The 20,882-nt window shown below is 37.1% G+C and overlaps 1 protein-coding gene across 3 annotated transcripts in view; it reads left to right on the forward strand.

Moving 5' to 3' along the window:
• VPS41 (VPS41 subunit of HOPS complex) overlaps positions 1-20,882 on the forward strand; it is a 112,959-nt gene that overhangs the window by 7,477 nt on the left and 84,600 nt on the right. For 2 of the 3 annotated variants that reach the window (XM_066992210.1, XM_013192047.3), the window contains exons 2-4: positions 2,678-2,716; positions 17,125-17,232; positions 20,071-20,148. In XM_066992210.1, the coding sequence (XP_066848311.1) occupies positions 2,678-2,716; positions 17,125-17,232; positions 20,071-20,148 (225 nt within the window). The remainder of the gene's footprint in view (positions 1-2,677; positions 2,717-17,124; positions 17,233-20,070; positions 20,149-20,882) is intronic. The other variant, XM_048051633.2, reaches the window with a different exon arrangement.

The following is a 20,882-nucleotide window of genomic DNA, read 5'->3' on the forward strand; positions in this document are numbered from 1 at the left end:
TTGTGGGAGGGGGAAGTAACCTGACAAAACCCCAGAGTAGTCGTAACTGCAGTTTGCTGTTCCAGTTTGCCTGTGCGAGTGGGAGAAGTCAGGCAAAAAGCTTTTCACAGAAAGTTGCTAGCAAAGTGAGTTGGTAGGTACGAGTCAATTCTAAATGCCTTCAGCTGAGTTGTTGTCAAGGAACAAACTGGAGGAAATTTTTCACTCAGAGGGTGGTGAGGCCCTGGCCCAGGCTGCCCAGAGAAGCTGTGGATGCCCCATCCCTGCAGGTGTTCAAGGCCAGGCTGGATGGGGCTTTGAGCGACCTGGTCTAGTGGGAGGTGTCCCTGCCCATGGCAGGGAGGTTGGAACTGGGTGATCTTTAAGGTTCCTTCCAAACCGTTCTGTGATTTGTTTCCTAAGCCAAGACTCCCTTTGAATTACTGAGTGTTATTTTCCCTAGTTAATCATTAAGGCCAGGAAGCATTTGCTTGAATTTCTGTGCCAGTTATGAAACTTTGTAGCCGCAATCATAGTAGCTTTCAAATACAGTAGCATTAACAGTGTAGTTGTCCCAGATCAAAACACATTGATCATTTGAATCAACTTCTGGTGTGCCCTGACTTCATAGGCCAATATTTTCCAAGGATGTCCTTTAACATAACTTAAAACAAGAAAGATTACACTAAATCTTAAGTGATGGGTGGATATACAAATCAACAAGTGTAACAGCAAGTGGGCTTTGTTACTCTGTCTGGTGTAATGTTATGAACTCACCCTCTTGTCACTTTCTTTCCTTGCATCTGTGTTTTCCTGAATAGCCAAAACAATTAGGAACTATGGGGGAAAAAATTAAGTGTTATAGCTGCACTACTAGCAAATCTTGTGTAACAGCAAAAAAGTCACTTTTTGTTATTGCATGTTTTTTTGGGGGGGAGAACAGATCAATTTTTTTTTTCCAAACAAATTCTCCTTTTTTTCCTCCAAATTCTCAACTCTGAGAATTGTATCAGAATATCAAAATGGTATATCTAATGGTTTTGATGTATAAAGGAGTTGAGTATTCAACTCTTAGTGTCCCTGAAAGAAAAAAAAAATACGATTTTTTCTGTTAGGAATCTGGTGATCTTTTGCATTGGACTTTGTGTGTTATTGCTTGTCCTATAGGCTGGCAATGTTACATCATGATATTTTAGTTCTCGTATCATTTGGTTATTATTGTTAAGTAGAATTTAGGATGCAGAGATTCTATATGACGAAATTGCTGTTTCCTGAAAGGTAACTGTTTAGTGAGTGGAGACAGTGAGAATGACAAAGAAACAGTGCTACAAGAAAAGTCAAACCCAGGCTTGAAAAGATACCTAGGTTTTAATCCCTCTTCATCTGCCCTTGACTCCCATATCCTTTCTACTTGGCATTTCCCAATTCAAGTCATAAATACAGACTAGGCAGATAACCCTTCTATGGGATACATGTTTTAGAGGTGGACATCGCTGCGGTAAGTAAAATGTAGGAAAGAGGTGACAGCAGTCATGGTAACATCTTGTGGTGTGTTTCAGGTAGGAAATAAAAATGGTGCTTTTCTTCTCCCCCATCCACATCTCTTCTGATCAGTTGTGATGGTCACTAAAGGTAAACCTCCTGTAATGCAGACGAGGCATTTGCATGCATTTGCTTTCTGCCTAGAGGTCACAAGCAGTGCATTTTATAAATAAGGAAAACAAATAAATGTAGCAAACTAAAGATGACACTGGTCATTGGTGCATTAAATTTTCTTTCCCTTTCATTTCTCCTTAAGCCGTTGGTAATCGTCTCTTTTTATGCCTTCTCTGATGAAATTCCGTACCTATTTATTGTATTGTCCAAATATTATCTCATAGGCTTATAGGAAGTTGCTGCCTTCTCTCTTGCTCATTCTTTGCTTATATCATATTTCGTTGTTAAAATGCTTACATTCACTGTCAGCGTATTAGTTGTAACCCTTTATTGCTATTGATAATGATAAATACGTTAAGTAAATCTTCATTTTGCTGACCTCTTTGAGGAGGCATTGCATCAGCAGATTTTACCAGTGGACAGGTGAGAGATTAGCAGAAGTCGACTTAAATTTTTTTGTAGCACAGTAAGATTCAATGTCTTGCCAGAGAGAGATATTTTAAAGGTGCCGTTGCTTCAAAGGCAAGAGAAAGGCACTTGGTTTCCATTGATGTAAGATGGGAAGGAGAAAGTCATTCAGTGCTGATGTATATGGAAAATGGCTTGAGGTTAATTTTAAAATAAGTGAACTAATAGTTGAATAAAAGAGCTAGTTGCTAGATAACCAGAGAATGCTGTTCTGCCGTGTGAGTCAAGACATGAGTAGACATTGCAAAACTTACTGCTGCTTCTTAGGGGAGGGAAACTGCACAGATGATGCTGTTCACTCTTTCTTTTAGCCAGGTAACCAACTATAGTCTCATAGTCAGCTGGTGCCACTGAGTGTTAGTGTGGCACTAGATTACATGTCCATGAATTGGGGATGAATGAAAAGGATAATTTCTGACATGTTCAGAATCACTCTGAACTTTGAGTTGCTCCCAGTTTTCTCATGCCTCTTAATAAAGGTGTAAAAGTACTTTAAAGGGGAACTGTTACTCAGTTGTCTAGGGTTATGTATGCACTTAGCTAATTTTCCCTATTTTCTTCGCATTGTTTTCAGGAAAGTGGGTATAATGAAGAATCAACAGATGAATCTGAGGTAAGCCTGCTTAAAGTGCTTGGTACCTGAATAGGTGTTAGTGCTACTCCTTTGTCGGTGTGAAAAAATACCACGCTTTATGGTTTGTTTTGGCAGCTGCTTACTTAAAAGTTCTGCTGGTACTCTACAGTGGTGTTAAGCTGCACTTCAGGTATTTAAAAGAAGCTGTGATTTGCTAGTAAGTTCTTCCTTATATTTAAAGAAAACACAATCACCAAATTGTAGTAGAGTGAATTAGGTTGAGAGAAAGATTCAAGTGTATGCACTTCTGTTTGAAAATGAAGCAAATGAAAGTTTAATTGACAGTGTAATTATATATGCAGTAATAATACGTTAAAGTAGTTCCTGTGTTATTTAATAACTTCAAGGCCTGGATTTAATCATGTTCTGCAGAGTCTCTGTTCTTGAGATTGCATTTTGTCAAGAACTGTCTCGTGTTCGAGAGAGGTCTGCCTACGTGCTGGAAAAAGTGGACTGGGATGAGGAGAGAAAGGGAACTACAGAGAACTCAAGAACTTGTCTGTGGACAGTACTATAGTAACTCCGAAGCTGCAATCATTGAAGGGGTCGTAAGATATTTGGCAAGAGATACTTGGCTTTAGCATGTTCTAGGATGACTATAGGAAGGAAGAAGTAGGGGTGGTTGAGCAGCTTCAGTTGAGGCCACCAGCGAGAACAGATTTTACAGAGCAGGGTATTAGCTTGACTGAGCATTTTCACCCATTATGTATCTAAATGAAAGTGGCTCCTGGGCTTCCAGAACTTTAAAGGACTTGCTGGTTGGAAGATTTTCTGTTCTTTTCCTAGTGCCAAATCTTCATGCTTTGTATTTAAGTTAAAAGGAGGTTTAAATCCTAATTTCCAGGATGGTGGATTCTGCAGAGGTTATGGTGGTGGCTTTTGAAAGAATCCTTCCGCAGAGGACAGTGGCTTTCATTGTGAGATAACTTTCTCCTCTGCCTTTCATGAGTGGCTGTGGTGGCACAATAGGGCATTCCTAGTGATCAGTAAAGATTTCTTTGGCATGTTTCTTTTCTGGTGTGTTTCTGTGTGGGACAGCTGCTGGGAACAGACTCTTTTTGTCCAGCATGAAATGGTTTCGTTCTAGAGCTACGTTGGATGCGGAGGGGGCTTAATGAGGTGAAATGCACATTAACAGTGACTGGGCCAAGTACTCAGCATTTTGTAGAAAAATAATCTTCCCTCAAGGGTTGATGTTCGCAGGGTAGTGAGCATGGCTACCTGACAGGTCAATTTTTCTTCTTTAAGAAGAAGGAAGAGCTTGGTTTAGTAGTACTTTAATAGCCTTTCAACACTTAGCCCATTACAAATCAAGTATTTACAGTGGTATTAGTATAATTAGGTTGCCAGATTACTGTTTTTTTTTTGTTTTCACTTCAAGAAATCATAGGCATCATACAGCCTTTGCAATGTCAAAGGTGGTATAAAAATAGTGGTAGAACCACCAAGTCTAAATGTTGTTAGTGTTTGCTTATATCGTTTGAAGCACGGACAGAGATAAGATTGAACTGGTGGCTTTACTCTTACTTCTTGTGATTGTAAAATTGTATGATTTCTTTTGGATGGCTCATAGTTTGAATAATTGGGGATGAATCCTATGGTGATGGTACTAGAGTCTGGGACTAATCCTTGCAGTCTGTGTCCTGTGATCTATTTAAAATAATATTTATGGCATGGATTTTGTTGAAGTCTTGCCATCACAGTAATAAAGATTTTTACATATACAATTGGTTGCACTTAATTTCATTTAAATGCTTTCCATACAATTGAAAATTATCGCTGTTGGTTTCAGTGACTATATGATGTGTATAAGTTATACTACAGGAATATTTTCTATTATGGAGGAAGATAAATTTTAAATAACTTCTTTTGAGTAAATGATGTCCCTGTCTGAACTGGATGCATAAGCAAAATATGAAATGTTTTTCTTTCAGTGCTTTTTACACTGCTTTGCCATTGCCTTAGTAGAGTCAAATATCACAGAATCACAGAATCGTCTAGGTTGGAAGAGAGCTCCAAGATCATCTAGTCCAACCTCAGCCCTAACACTAACAAGTCCTACACTAAATCATATCACTAAGGGCTACATCTAAACGTCTTTTAAAGACCTCCAGGGATGGTGACTCAACCACCTCCCTGGGCAGCCCATTCCAATGCCTAACAACCCTTTCAATAAAGAAGGTCTTCCTAACATCCAACCTAAAACATGCAGTGCTTCTCTTTTATGCAGCAACTCCTTTAGTGTAATTCCTTTATTAGCTCTTAGTATATAACATGCTAATCCTAAGTTGCTACCTGCTTGATTTGTTTTAAATTAAATGTTCTTTAACAAATGCCAGAATGCTCATTAGCACAGACTGGAGGTAAAGCTTTACAATAGGTCTCAAACGTGAGAGTCTGCAAAAATGACTGTTTTGAATGTACATCAGCTAAGAGCCCCTCATTGTAAGTTTGGTTACAACTCTTGCTTCTCAGGAAATTGAGTTCTTAAGGCTGATTAAATGGGTTTAATACTTGCCAGCTGTTTGTCAGAATGTGTAAAATTTAGAGGTGTTAATTAGCAGAGGTGATGCATATGTTCAGATGTTAAACAACTATCAGTATCTTTGCACTGAGAAGCCTGATTATGTCAGCGCTTATAGAAATGCTGTAGATCTTTCCTGATAACTACAGAACAACTTAGACTTTATTTCATATACTTACATATGATATGGGGTATTATAAACTTTTTTTTTCCTTTAGACAGACTGATACGATGAGGAAACAGTGTATCTAACAGTGTGTTTTAATTCTCAAGAGAAAAACCTATGCGATTTGCTAAGTATTTCCATTGTGCTCTTGAAACACAATCATTTTCTCTTTGTATCTTCTTGTTTGTTTTTCCTCTTTGGTTTGTTTGTTTCAAATTGTGCTTATTAAGTATACTTGCTTTACTTCTCGCAACCCCATCATCAAATGAGCCTGAGCAGCTTTGTTTGATTGAAAATTCCTAGTATAAGGAAGTTTCATTAGTTTATTTAATTTTATTTTACAGCACCTGGAGCTGCATGTTTGGACTGTCACATATGATGAGACCTTAAAAACAGACAATAAATGATGAGACCTTAAAAACAGACAATAAAGTAATTTGACTTCTGGCTGTTCATAAACTGTGGAGAAAAAAATCCGAATAAATTATGTATAGCCTGAGTCTGAATTTCTGTTTTCAAAGTGTTTTTCTTTTTTGTAATGTGTCTGTTTCTTTAACATCTAACTCTTCTTGGTTGAGCTGTTTTCTGTCAGGCAGATCCTTCTTAGATGTTCCCAGTGAAGTAGAAGAAGATTATGTTAATCAAACGAAGGAAGTATTGAGGTTTCTTCAGTAGCAGTGCAACATGGTGTTAAAGTGGGATGCACAATAATATTTTTCTTGCATTGAAGTTGCTACTGCTGCTCAGACTGTAATTTGGTCTTAAAAGGTTTTTATTTTAATGAGAGAATCCTGTTATATTACATAATGGACCACGGTGGAGTGACTTAAAGAAATTTTTGTTTTACATGAGAACAAGTCATTTTTTTTTTTAGCTTAAAACAAGGAATAGTTAGATTACAGTAGCACATACAACACTATGTAATGTGAAATTCACCCATGAGTCATTTGCATTCTCTGAACAGAGTTCTTGGGTCTGTTAATTCAAACAAAAGCTTACTAAAGAGTCAACTTCAGTATTCCTGAAGTTCCTCTCTCTGAACCTCCATGCCATTCTGCACTGCGTCGATGTATTATGATGATTTGGTTTGTTGGTGCTGCACAGTATGAAACTTAAAATTCAACCTCTGACATTATGAAATCTTATGAGGTCAAGCAGATTTTTTTGGTCTTCACTGTATAGATAGTGCACAAAACATTCTCACCAAGAATTAATTTTTACTGATAAAGGCATATCAGTTACATTGTGTACTTGAAAATTGCTGGTCTGCATAAATTAGTAGCAGTTGTTCCAGGTGTACCTTGCATGCAGTAGGAGTGTTTTGAATCAGGTCTTTGAGTCCTGGGACCTTTGGCTCCTGTCTCAGCCTCGGACTTGGTGTACTGGCTTAATTATGCTCTTCCTCTTTCTTGTCCCCCCCCTTATGAAGTGGAGCAGTAGTTTCCTACCTCTGACAAGTTTCTTAGCTCATGAAACACTTTTTGTCAGTGTGATATACTGAAGAAATGAAATTCGGGAAGTATCAAAAACTAGAACCTTCCAACTTGATGAGGGAATTGGAGCCAAGTTAACATCCTGAAATTTGGTTAGTCAGGCTTTAATGTTTTCTGTTCCTTTCTAATTGACCGGAGTAGGTTGCCCTGGTCCAGTACTTATTTCCTTTACAGGAAGGACCTTTTCAAAAAGAAGTGGCAGTGGAATCATAAAACTAGTTCTTGAGCCTGTAAAACGATTCTATGATTATGTAAAGAATTACACTTGATTTTTGTATGGGCTGCACTGCATGGAGGGTAAACTCTTTGATTTGGATTCTCGGCCTATTAAAGGAAACCACCAACAAAAATGGCAGATGCTCATGTTCCACAAACAGTTTTGAAGAATAATAATTTGTTTTCTCAGAATTAAAATGCTGTGTAAATATGTGTATTACTCTTTTTTATTAGGTACTTGTGTTTGTTAGGGATCATGTCTCTCTTCTGTATAACATTGTATATTTCCGTTCTAGCACTTCCATTTTTATGTTTCCTAGTCTGTTTTCTGGCCTGTTTTCTGATCTTTAATCACTGCTACCTTGTGAAGGGGATATATTTGTTCATTAAATTTATTCTGTTAGCTATTTAAACGCTATTAACGTATTAATAAATTCTAGGAGAATTTGTAGAGGGGAAGTATTGTAGAAATTCTTGTTTAACCCAGCATTCAAACAGCTTATGTTGGCTTACTACTATCTCTCACCTTTACGCTTTTGCCACTTAAATTGGTGGTGTTTTTGTTCTTTAAGGTTTTAAAGACTGTGATCTGAACTTGAGCATAGTTAGGAAATACATAAACGTTAACAGGAGGGCAACTAAAAAACCTTGATGTTTTCTTTTCCTTTTCAGTGCACTCCAGATCTTAGTCTTGTAGGCTAGGTCTGGATTAGGTCAAAGCAATTAAATCATTTCAAGTAAATAAAGCATCTGGTTAAAAAGGCTCCTTGTCATACTCTGTTTCCATCAAAATGTTCTCTTAACATAGAGGGTTGAGCATTGGGCTGGAAGAGGTGAGCTCTTCTGTGGCTAGTAGTTTTTGAAGGAGCATCACCATTGCAACAGAAAATGAATAAGAAGTAGACTTGGCTACTGTAACTCAGCCCAACCTGCCATTTTTTGTTTTCTGTCTGACCTTTGGTAAATCATTTCATGTCATGCCTCCTGTCTTTATTATTGAATGGCTTTATACTATGGTTGCCATTATTTCTTCCCATTGTTTTAAAAATATAAAATGGGAGGAAAATGCTCAAGAATGTTTCACATACCTGAGCAGTCTGGAGAGAGATTGCTTCTCCCCACATGGCTTTAAGTGAAATTGTCCTTTTAAGTAGGGTGAATGGAAGGAAAAGATCTATAAATTCCAAATAGAAAGTTATCCTCCTTAATAATGGGAAAATGTATCATGCAAATAATTTATCAATTTGAGTCAGTAGGATGAGCGTGGTAAATTATTTATTGAAGTTTAAATGGAATCTTTTCATACATTAATTTGAAAAACAAGTTTGCGGTGACTAGTAACTAACATTATAATATACATCGTTTGAGGATTGACTTGCAGGAAAAAATGGATTATTGCTAAATTCTTTTAATATCTTCTGGTTTTGAGTGAAAATTAGATACCTCATTTTATGAGCTATTAATATTAACCAGAAGTGCCTGTTCTGTCTGTGTGCTGTGGAATACATAAAAACTAAAAATGCTGCTGAGCGTGTTACATAAGTTAAATACAATTGCAAAACTAGTGTTAAAAGAGTATACAGATGTAGCCTTTCCAAAATACTAAGTGCATTTATCTGGGTGGAAAATGGAAAATAGTGGGAAATCTCAGCTATTTACTTTCAGCTTTCACTGTAGCGACTGGGTAGAAGTAACGTTAAAAACTACTGTTCCCAAAACTGCACTGTAGGATTTTCATATGCAGTACATCACAAGGTGGCAACCGGACTGCTCAAGTGGTGTTCACAGAGGAAACAAATGTTTGCCCAAGTTCCTTACTCAGCAAACAGAAAGTACAAGTAGAAATGTGTAGTTTCATTGAGATTTGAACTGTTTGGATTTTTCACTGCTGGAGTTGGATTTAGACATGGAAGATAAAACAGCCTATCCTGTGCTGCCTCTGTGTATGGTGCAGTTGAAGTGGATGGACTAATCCTGTGCTTTTGAACACCGGAGTGGATTTAAAAGTTTTCACATATGCTTTGCCATGCACAAAATTACCAGTAAAATAAAAGAAACTTACGGGAGTTGAATTGAAACCAAATCACATGCTATATAGGCTTTACTACTATTTTTTGTACATGTGATTTATGATGATTGCTCATCTGCAGTATGTCATCTGTGTTATTTCTGCTTCACAACTTGGCTGATGCCCAGCTCCTTCAAACCTGTGCGAGTGAATCCTCAGTTGGTGTTCCACAAAACAGTATGACATCCTGCATACCACAATGGTTTTGAGAAGGAATAAAATGCTCTCTGCTTTGCCTTTCATCTATGTGTTATTTCATACTCTGAATGCAGCCTGTTTTGATACATATTCACAGGCAGTCGTATCATCGTAATTCCTTGCTCCTGGTGGATATCTGCATTTTTCCAAAGAGGTTGAGGGATTAGATAAATCCCTGTAGAAAATGCATGGGAAGAATAGAAAACAGCTGTGTGAAATTTTAACATCGTAATCCATGTTTGCCAATTTTACAGCCAGATACTGGGAAGGTATTGGTGATTTGTATAAGAGGAATAATAAAGGAACTGGGTGGGAGGTTATTCACTTCACTTCCTTCACTGAGCTAGCATTACTGTATGTTCACCAGAGAACTAGAGGAAAATGTTTGTTAGTACCTGAAGTTACAAGTGTGACTTCATGGTTTAGAAATTTCAGTCTTTGTGTCATTTCGTTGTTTTGTGTAGCAATGGATATGGAATAGAAACTAATTGTACAGCTAGACAGATGGATTTATTTATTTATTCTGAGTGATTTTAGCATTTATTCTAAACTAATTCTCACAGAACCTGTGTTTAAATACTGTCAAAAGTGCACAGGCTGCTGTATTTTGCACTGTCATACAAGTGTTCCACAAAACTGAAGTAAATAACCGAGGTTTTATAAAGATAATTATGTACCCCTTGCCCACCTCAGTAATTTGTTTCTTTATTGATATTACTAACCAGTTTGGCACTTCAGATCAGTAATTGTATAATTTGGATCTTTTTTTAAAGGAAACTTGTCTTTTCAGGTTTTGTCTGATTCAGCTTTTTGTGGGAACAAACTTTTCAATATTGGAGTTCCAGAAGAAAAGAGGTTTGAATTTTCTTAGTCACTTTTGACCTCCACAGAGTCTGGTTAAGCACATGATATTTAAATTTGGCAAAATAAATAAGACAACAACTTGCAATGAAATTTTGTTCTAGTTCCTTTATTACCTAACAAACTGAGCTTTTGGAGGTTAAAGGCCTTAGTCTGAGTTTTTCTTAGCATCCTTCTAGTGGTAGGGATTTGATTGCATTGAGAGAAATCGAGTCAGGATCCTAATCCTGAAAATAGCATGGGTAGTCTCTTTTATCACTGAGAAAGGAACAGAAGTCTGGAAATCAAATCCTAGTGATGGAGAAAGAGTAACAATGAAGCTGCACTATGCAATAGGTGTATATTCTTCTAGTATAATTCTCTTTGTTGGCTCAATGTCACTTGTTTTTTCAGCACAAGTGGATATAGGTCCCAAAACAGTGGAGGATGGAGAGCTCTCTTCTGGTTTTGCTTTTGGATTTGTTTTCTTTTTCTTTTAAAAGGAGGTAAAATGTAGAAATGAGCAGCTGGGACGGTGATGTTTGAGATGCTTCCTTGCAAATAAAGTGAAGTGTTGCATCATTTCAGGACACAGGGATTGTTTGAAAAGCAAATACAGCCAGATCTACTTGAAGATCTTTAATTTATAACTTGGAGGTGTTATCTTGCTAGGAATGAATGGGCTTCTGGTTGGCAGTTTGTGTTTCTTCATTATACTAAGTAGTGACACAGTTCTGTTTTTACAATAATGAAACACAAATGGTAGGAACTATTTGTGTTGTGAATTTTCAGCTCTTTTTATTAGAAATAATGATTTTCCTTAAATGATTCTTCACAGTAACTGGGACCTAAACACTGATTTTGAGAAGAAACCCGAGTTTGGGTATGGGCTTTTATGACTTCCGTGACAGGAGTGGTGAAAACGTTTTATTTTGTGGGAGCCTTCCTTCAAATATTGTGGTGACAGAGACAAACACTAAAGAAGTCGGATGGTCCAATGGAAGAAGTCCGACTTCTAAGGCTTTCCAGACCAAACCTCCTTCCTCTTCCCATTTCTGACCAGAACTGGTCATGATTTTCAAATAAAGTGATCTTTCCAAATCATGAAGAAGAGCAGGGCTTTGCTAGTATGCACGCTGAATGCCACCTGTGTTAATATCAGATAAGGTTAATTGGATCTACTGCAGGGAAACAAAAAGCATGTTGGATTTTGGGGTAGAGGAAAGTGAACAATTTTCCAAAAATATTCTTTGATCCCTTCTGATATCAAATAGATTATGCACTGATACAGATTTAATATGTGTTCAAAGTTTTTACCTTTTACCTCTTGTCTTTAAAGTACAGGTAGTAACCTGATACCAGCAGGCATAAAGTGAGAGTAGCATTTATGAAGACTGTTTTGCACCTAGTAAACGGGAATATAATGAGGAGGAGGGAGAAAGTTGATTTATCCCCATCACAATTATAACCAAGGTGTTATCATACTTAAAATTACGAGCATGATAAGCCATTTAGTACTTCAAAATTAGGAGGTTTTATTCATTGCCATGTTCTCAAATAAACGAAACCCAAACCATTTTAAGAGGTCATCTGGGCTGGAAGTTGAAGCGATATACAAACTGTGTAGCAACATTACGATGTTATTCCTTAAATCTATCAACAGACATTAGCAATTTGTTACAACTTGTCTTTTAATAATTTTGAAAACTGCTTTAAGAATATTGAACCTCCTGCGTGTGGTACATCATGTGCTTCTCCTGTGTGATGTGCTGACTTGCAGCAGGATTTTGCTGGATTAATTAATTCACTAGCCATATTCCCATGTCTTGCAAATGGGTGGTTAGGGGAGGCTGGGTTGTATTTCCTCGCGCTCAAGAGGGCTCCGGACTCTGTTGTCTTAAAAGTGGGGCACTGGTGTAAACGCCCACTGATGGTGCACCTCTCAGAGACCTTCCAAAATAAAACTTTAAAATAAAAATCTAACCCTCCAGTTAAGACACCACTTCCATAAAAAGCTAACAGTTGGACATTTTTCTCTTCTGGATCAAGTCAAGAAGCTGTTGAGAGAGCCTTGATTTGTCTGCGAAGGTAACTGGTGATCTTGATAACAGAGTGCTGCTGGAAATTTTGCTGCACTTTGTGCTTCTTTACATTTAGAGAATTAAGTAATTCTCCATCGAGACTGTGTTATGGGACTAGAAGTCTTTTTACGTATTTTATTTGTTGTTGGATTTCTTTAATAAGTGAACCTACCATCAGCAACACACAAAGGATGTGTTTATTTTTTGCATAACAGAGGATGCTCTATGAACCTTAATTTCAATCCCAAAATAAACTGTGTTGATTTCTTTGGTTTAATTCAAGATTTTCACATAGTTCATCAATTAATTAATTCTGAAACTGTAACTAGTTTATTTTTTTTCTTCTGAGTGATAATTGTTTTTGGAAGGAAAAAATAATTTCTTAGTTGGTTCTACATGGCTTTCCACAGATCTAGCCTGCATTAAATGTCAAGAAATGTTGTTTTTGTACTTGGGCAGCAGAGCATTTTTAATGGCTTCTAAGATGGGAGAAACTGAGCCAATTTAACAGTTTTCTTACAGTTTCTCAAACAGAGATGAATGTGAAAGAAAGTATGAAAATGAGCTGGCGTTTTTTTTTCTTTTTTTTTCTCTTTTCTTCATTTCTTCAAGACATGTACTCTTAAGACCTGTGACACCAGGGTTTGTTGCAGTAGGATGCGAGCGTAGCCCCCTTGAAATCCCTGAAGTGATTAGCTCAGGTATTTTTTCCATTTGAGTTTAAATGCTTTGCAGGGTCAAAACTTAAAAGCGTAAACAATGCTGGGGTGACCACCTCCAGTAACTGGGGCTCTATCTGGAACTGGATGGACAACGTGCGAGCAAAGATGAATGGCACTTGCCTTATAATGTATGCACCGTTTATTTCCATAAAGGCTTTGAAAAACTTAGAGGACAAATCGTGCAGGAAGGATGACACTTCGCTGTCAATGCCCGTAATATAATTAGAGTATCCACAATCAGTAGAGCATGTAGTTCATGTGACAGACAGTCCTGTGGGCAGATCCACTGCTACAGGAGGAAATGTGGGCTAATGGAATAACTCAAGGAGCTGCCCACAGGTTCTTGCTGGAAATTGACTTTGCAAGGACCGATTTACGTGGATTGGTTTTCGACTCGTGATTTCACTGCGGTTGTGCCTGCTTCCACACTAGGAAAGGCAGGGCCAGAATACCTGAAGAAGGCTACGAACTTGCATTTAGTAAGGCAGATGAGCTTCCTCGCAGTGAAATCGGCCTTTGGAGAGCATATTGCACATTTGCAGTGCCCTTTGGTTGAGTTGGTCTCTTCCTGAGGAGGACGTGGTAGTGAGCTTTGTCCCCATGGGGTGGTAGGAGCAGGAAGGGGAGTTTGTGTTCATTTTGTGTTCATTTCAGGAGCTCAGCAGTGACAAACGAGAGCCCTCAATAGGAAGGGATGTATATTGGTCTCCCCGGCTGGTTAGAATATGTCTTTCAATTGGAAGTGTGCTTTCAGTGGGAAATATTTATGGATACCTGGAGCAAGTTCTTTGTTGTGTGTTTTGAGCAATTTTACTCTTGGCTTCAGCAGTAACAGGCAAAGAGAAAAATAAATGGAAAATGAGTTTCAAATTAGCATTCCTGTGGTTGAAAAGTGGTTATTATTTATTTTAAACCTACCCAAGAGTAGCTTCCTCTTGTCAGCTCTGTGGGTCTTCTTCATTTTCAGAATTGAAAGCTGCCATCTGTGGACTACTTTAAACATCTTGTATAGTATATATTTCTTTTTCTCTCAATACATTTGACAAGAATTTCAGAATTCAGTGGTTTTGTGTTGTGGGGATTTTTTTTTTTAGGCAGGCTATATGGAAGGAAGTGTTCAGCGGTGGTACAAGAAGCAGTGCTAGAAAATTTATTTTCAAATGTTTAGATTCCTCTAGGATGGTTTAAAGGACTTCTCTTTAATTAAAATTGCCATACACTTAGTAAAAATCCATGTTAGTTGAGAAATTGATTTTTTTTTTTTTTTTAAAAGAAGCTGTGAGTTTTCTTGTCTGGGGTAAATGTCACTGTTTATATCGCAGCTTTGCTGCGAGTCAGGACTTGTACAATTCCTCCAGGTTGTCATAGAAACGCAGCTAACTGTCATCTCAACTCAGGCTGCTGATGGTTTTATTTGTAGGTTTTCAGGATTATTAAAATTTAACAAAAAATATTGATTTGCTTTTTATTAACACTGGGTTGTGTTTACCATAGAAGTTCAGACTGCATAACAGCTTTTCCTGATAGAAAAATACCTTGAAAATGATTAAACTCTGATACTCTGAAGAAGGGATCATCAAATGCATTTAGTGCATAATGTAGGGTCTGAAGCAATAGGGAAATCTTGCAGTTTTGCAAATCATCTTTTTCGTTTCACTTTGTTTACAGCAAAGTTCCCCCTTCCACACACACATTTCAATTCACCATTTAGCTTGACTTTTACTTAACATAAAAGATACCTGTCAAGAAAGCGTGAAATGGGTACATCATTGTGTCTTATATTTGAAGTTTTCGTTTTATTTACTTTTTCTTGAAGCCTGGCAGAATGCTTCAGTGCACTGACTTCTGAAAGTATATATTTTTTGTATATGCATGTGCAGGCGAAGTTACTTAGTTTTCACTCATAAATAAGACAGGCAAAACTTATTTACAGTAACTTTATCTAATGGTCCATGGATGAATGCTTTTATGCAAACTACTGAAGAGACTAGAATTAACTTTTCACGTTGGTTGCACATTTGATGTCCAGACTTAGGCAACACGTGGGATCTTATAAAAACTAGATGACTGGAGTTCAATTTTGACTTTTATGAATTTATTCAGAGATTACCCATGCATTTCAAGTGTAATCTTTGTAAGCAATGTATAAAATGCAATAATGCATTAATTGCTGTAAAACAGACGCATACTCCTTCCACTCCCTGTACTTCTTTTTCTGACATTACCTCCTCCTGCTCCACTGCAGTCATTTATTAAGGATCTGTGGGCACAAGTAATTTGGCTGATTTATATACAGCCCTGTAATTTGACATTGTCATTCTGTCTAGTAACAACTTTGTTCAGTGTTGGGCTTTACTGAATAAAATTGTTTCTTGGTGGACATTTTGACACCTCACTTCAGACTGCTACGTCATGGACTGCTGACATCCCTATATTAATCTCATTTGTATTCTGTCACAAAATTCTGGAATAACATATTAAAAGATCTTCTCTTTGCAGTGTATTTCTATAAGCAGGGTGCCAAATATTGAATGTTTCCATTAGTCTGTATGGCTTTTATATGGTTTGTATGAGGGTATGTGTTTATTAACGTGTGTGGTGGTAGCACACATGGTAAACGGGAAAGACTGGCTTTGCTACTCCAAAGGCAACTTAAAATATTTTTATTAATGTGTCTCTTTTTCCACCTTTACTTTTCAGATCATTAGCTACAATAAAACATAGCACATATAGACTTCTTCTGCCATAGGCCGACACAGTGCATTTTTATTTTCTGTTCTAGGAAATGGAAACCAGTGGTTGGTGGGGAAGTAAGGGATCTGCTTTCCTAAAGCACTCATTGGTGTAGTTTGGTGGCTTAGGAATGAAAGAAATGTTTTGTGTGTGAAATACACTCCATGTTGATGCATTCATTAGAACTGGCAGTGTGTGTAGGAGATTATTAGGAAAGGTATATACTTTTTCCCAGTGAGAACCAAGGGATATATATGGGTTTTGTATGTCTAGGCATGTGTAGTATTAACTGAGGCTTATTGAAGGTTATGAAATCTCTCTCTAGCCTTGTACTGCTGTAGACCATCTGTTACAGGTAGATGCCAATGACCAGAGTCCTATTTTGCACCTTGGATTTCCTTTCCTTAGGAGATAAGCATGGTGGGTGTTGTGTGAGCAGTGAGTTTGTTCCTTGTGGTTTTTAGCTCAGTCTCCTCTTTGTTCACAGTATGCCATTGTCTTTGCATCTAGGTAGTGATTGGTGATAATACCTAACATGTTTGGGGAAGAAAAAAAAAAAAGGAAAGCTTTGGGATTTACTGCAGATGATATAGGTGATCCGTAACAACATACTGTGTCTGGATCCTTTTCCCAGCCAGTTTTGCAACAACATATTTATATTTCTTGTTTTGAACATAAGCCCACTGGTATGTTTTGTACAATTAACTTATTCCTAGTGGATTCTGTTTATTTTTGTTCACAGTGTTTTGCCCCTACCCTTCCTACAGAGGTGCAGCATCTTGTAAAGGTCCTGAAGTTTTTTGTAACCTGCATGCTTCAGCTTAGAGTTAAATGTGGCTATAGCGGCACACTTTATTTTATCATCCATTTTTCCATATCATAGAATCATCACAGAATCATAGAATGGCTTGGGTTGGAAAGGACCTTAAAGATCGTCCAGTTCCAACCCCCCTGCCATTTATATTTTTCTTCTGAATTGGGAATGACTAACTTTATGTAACAAAGTACACACATACATTTTTTCCTGCTTTTTAGATATTAACTAAGTACCTCTTACAATGCAGCTGAATTGATATGCTGTTAAACAGTCTTTGTTTGCACCCAGAACTTTGGAGTGAAAAGAGTAATCAACAACAAAAAAAAAGCACAACCCAAACCTTCTGGAATGACAAAAATGTGAAAGTTTGGCTTTTGGTTGTAATGGCTGTTGTTAAGATACGATGGTGATCCATCTTCGCCTGGTGCTGTGTGACAGTTGTGGGGTATCTGTAAATTTCTTGCTATTTAAAATGAACTTCTAATTTTTTTTGTTTGTTTGTTTTTTCCTTGTGCGTTTAAAAACGTAGGAAGATGAGAGTGAAGAAGAGCCTAAGCTGAAGTATGAACGGCTTTCTAATGGAGTGACTGAAATTCTACAGAAGGATGCAGCCAGCTGCATGACAGTGCATGAAAAGGTATCAAGCTATTTTGGGGCAGAGATAGTTCTTCTGCTTGGGTTTTATGTATTTTATCCGTGCTTATAACGCACCAGTATATTTATATGTAGAAGTACTGCCAAATCTAGAGGTGCAGTGCAAGCCAACAATAATGTAAACAAAATTCATGGTAAGCCTGTGTTGAACAGTCCCTCCTTTCTCAGTAGGAAAATGAGGTGAGAATTCAAGGTGCAGTAATTTGTTAGATGCAATGTTTACATAAGCTACTGGGAAATGCTCACTAGATTTTAATTATGGACAGTACCATGAACTACAGTTGAGATAAAGTCCCAAATTCCCTTTATCTCAGAAAAGAAATTGTCATATAATATGTCATATATTATGCTTATTTATACAGCCTGAATCCCTGAAAACAGACTTGATCATGCCAAGGGCCAGATTAGTATTTATCTAGCTGTGGTAGACAGCTGAGTTTCTGTTAATACAGTGTGAAGGAAAGGAATTACAATGCTTTTTTAATCTTTTTTTTTTTAATGCTTTAGTACTATTAAAGTTTCAGATGTACAAGAATGAATGGGAGAATGGGATCGACAATGAAAAGTAAATAAATTTTACTAAGAATTGTTTCTTTGTTCTTGCAGTGAAGAAACTTCAGCTGTTTCTTTGATTGAAACAATTGCTTTGTTTTCTTGTCTTTTATAAATATTGGAGAGCATTTTTAAAATATCGAAGAATGCTAAAGAACATCTGAAAGTATGAGTTAATGATTTGTCAAGTAACTTTTAGTATGTAAAACATAATTGCTGTTTTCTGAATGTATAATCTTTCACAGCCAGTAATAGCTCCTTAACGGTTATTGTTGAGGCATCTATCTCTATTATTTGGCTATATTTTTAGATTGACTTGTGCTGTGTTTCTTTTACTCAAAGGACTGTTGCCATGGCTCAAGAGGCTGTTGAGATGAAGCGTGTATTTTAACTGTGGGAATGAAAACAATAAGTCTTTTTAAAATGTTTTTGGCAACTTAGAATTAAACGGATATTTTGAAAATTGGCAAGCATTTCATCCTGGTCTGTGACCTGTTTGCCTTACCTTTCTGAGCTTCAGGTAAATTTTGAAAGCCAAGAAATAAACAGGATTTTTCTGTAAGGAAGTGCATATATACAGCTTTAACTGTGGTGTCACAAAGAGTGACAATACAGGAAAGCTGTTTTAAGTATCCCAACACTTTTAGTTTTCCAGCAAACTAGATACACTATTTATAAGAAGGATCAATATGGTTAGAAGGTAGGTGCCAGAGTCTTTAGGAAAAGGAGCTGAAGAATGAAGGTGGGTCATAGGTTTTGTGAGGGTGTTCTTTGGTTAGATTTTTTTTGTTTTCCTGCTAAAACGGGAAAAGCCCTGCTAAAGACTAATTATTAACAAAATGACGTAGTGCTATGTAAAATATGTCTCTGATTAAAGCACTTTAACTTTGCTAGGAATCCGTATTCCGACTAATTTCCACCCAGAATTATTATTATTTTCTTTTCTTTTTGCTGCTAAAGCGTCATATTTTCACCAGGCTTGCTGTCTGCACTGGATGACTAATCGTCATGGCACCTGGTGCATTCAAGCAGGCCTGTGCAGTGGAATAGTCATACCTAGTTATGTCTGCACACCTGATGTTTTATTAACCAGTATTGATTTTTTTACCCGGGGGACTTTTTTCTTCCTGAAAAAAGGCAACCTTGCAGGAGTGAAAGGCATTGCAGGGGATGAATTTCTAATGAACTCCTTCTTTCCCTTTTTTGACTCCTTTTAATGTAGCTTCATATTTTAAGTGCCTGAACTGAAATTTCATTTTAAGCAATTCCATTTTGATAAATCCTTTTAAACCTTGACTTTCTGTAAGGTTATTTTTTAAAGATTGTGCTGCCTGACTGACACGCTTAGCAGTGCCTGTAAATTTGAGCATTTCATTATAGGTTGCAATGAAGCATGCTCACATGCAGTGAAATACAGAGAATTGAGGAGCCTAGACTATTTAAGTAATGCTGAAAAGGAAAGGGGGGATAAGAGAAACCTCTGTCATAAATCGAACAGAAAAGGAAGAACTTCGGTACTACTTAGGAGTAGTTCACATGGTTCAATTAACAGCAGATCTCTCAGAATCAATTGCAGTCTTGTTTGTATCAAAATAAGTTTGTGGTTGTATGTATTTGTGTGGAGATTTCTTTATTTTGTTACCTATTTTTGGAATGAAACCCCTGAGATTGCCAAGGAGAAGCATTATTTATCTTGAGAGTGTTTGACATAGAAGTGTTACTATGTGAAAGAAAGCAAACCCAGTGGTTATCTCTGTGCTTAAATGCAGCCAGAGACCTTCTATAATCCAGCAGTATTTTACCAGTGGCCTTTTCCTGTGTTTCAATGGTTTGTTTTGTGTTAATGATGAAGGAAAATTTAAAATAAAGCCCAAAGGAAACCACTGCAATTGAAAGAAAGCTGCGGAAGGGAGCCCAGAACTGTTTCAGGTCTGTGTTAGTCCTTGCTTTCACACTGCATTTTTAATTTGCTGCCACAGTCCATCAGGCAGTGTGTACGGACTGCAGACACACCATTAGTTGTCAGTAGATGAGGGTCCTCATGACTCATTCTGACAGCTAACTTGCACTATCACAGTAATATGGGCTGGAAGCCCCGTTTTATTCTTTAGGTGCAGTTAAAATAAGCTTTGTCTATAGAAGTTATTTTTTTTTTTCTTCTGAGTGCTGCTAATCATTGATCTGCTAAACATCCTGGAGTTCATTTAGCATTGCTGTAGTTCTGGTTGTGGTGTCTTCTCTTTGTATAATCTATCTATTTCTTCTACAGTTTTTGGCACTGGGAACGCATTATGGCAAAGTTTATTTACTTGATGTCCAGGGGAACATCACACAGAAGTTTGACGTTGTAAGTATGGTATTATTTAGAACACATCTACTGGGATGTAAAATGATGTGATATACTAAGTAATAAATAAATTAATGCTTTTGCTACACCTGAAATTTTGCTAATGCATTTCATGAATTATGCCCCTCCTGCCCCCTATAAAACAAGAGACATTTTGCGGTCCTTGAAATAAGTTGCACTGGATGGTTTTGTGATGAGGACATCTCAGTTTACATGTAATAAACTTTCTTGGTGAAGACAGAAGAGGAAATACATATTTATGATTGTTAATGGTTATTATTAATTATGGACCCCCAGAGGCTTGTGACTTCCATAAGGTTTGAGCCTGCTCATTAGGTGACTATTGTCAGTTGTTAGTGTGTACACTATCGTCTTATCTACTTGCCACAAGTAATTGAAAATTGATTGATTGCCTTGCTAGTTCAGTTTATCTACTGCAAATATATAGCGCTAATATTTTATGTGAATGTTTTGAAGCTTGGACTCTTAAGGGAGTGTATTGATTGAAGGAGAAGAGGCAGATTTTTTTTTAATTTTGGTTCCTGATATTAGAGGATGACTGAAATGCTCAATTTAAAATTGTTTCAGAATGTTAAACGTTTCTTTTAATTGTGCATATTTGTTGATCTTACTGTTCTTTTATTATTATTTTATTATTTTCAGTCTTATATATTTAATACTTATTTTTCAATCTCTCCGTTTTCCATGAGGGTGGGAGGAAGGGGATTAGCAAT

Source organism: Anser cygnoides, chromosome 2 (assembly GCF_040182565.1).
Source record: "Anser cygnoides isolate HZ-2024a breed goose chromosome 2, Taihu_goose_T2T_genome, whole genome shotgun sequence".
Lineage (NCBI taxonomy): Eukaryota > Metazoa > Chordata > Aves > Anseriformes > Anatidae > Anser > Anser cygnoides.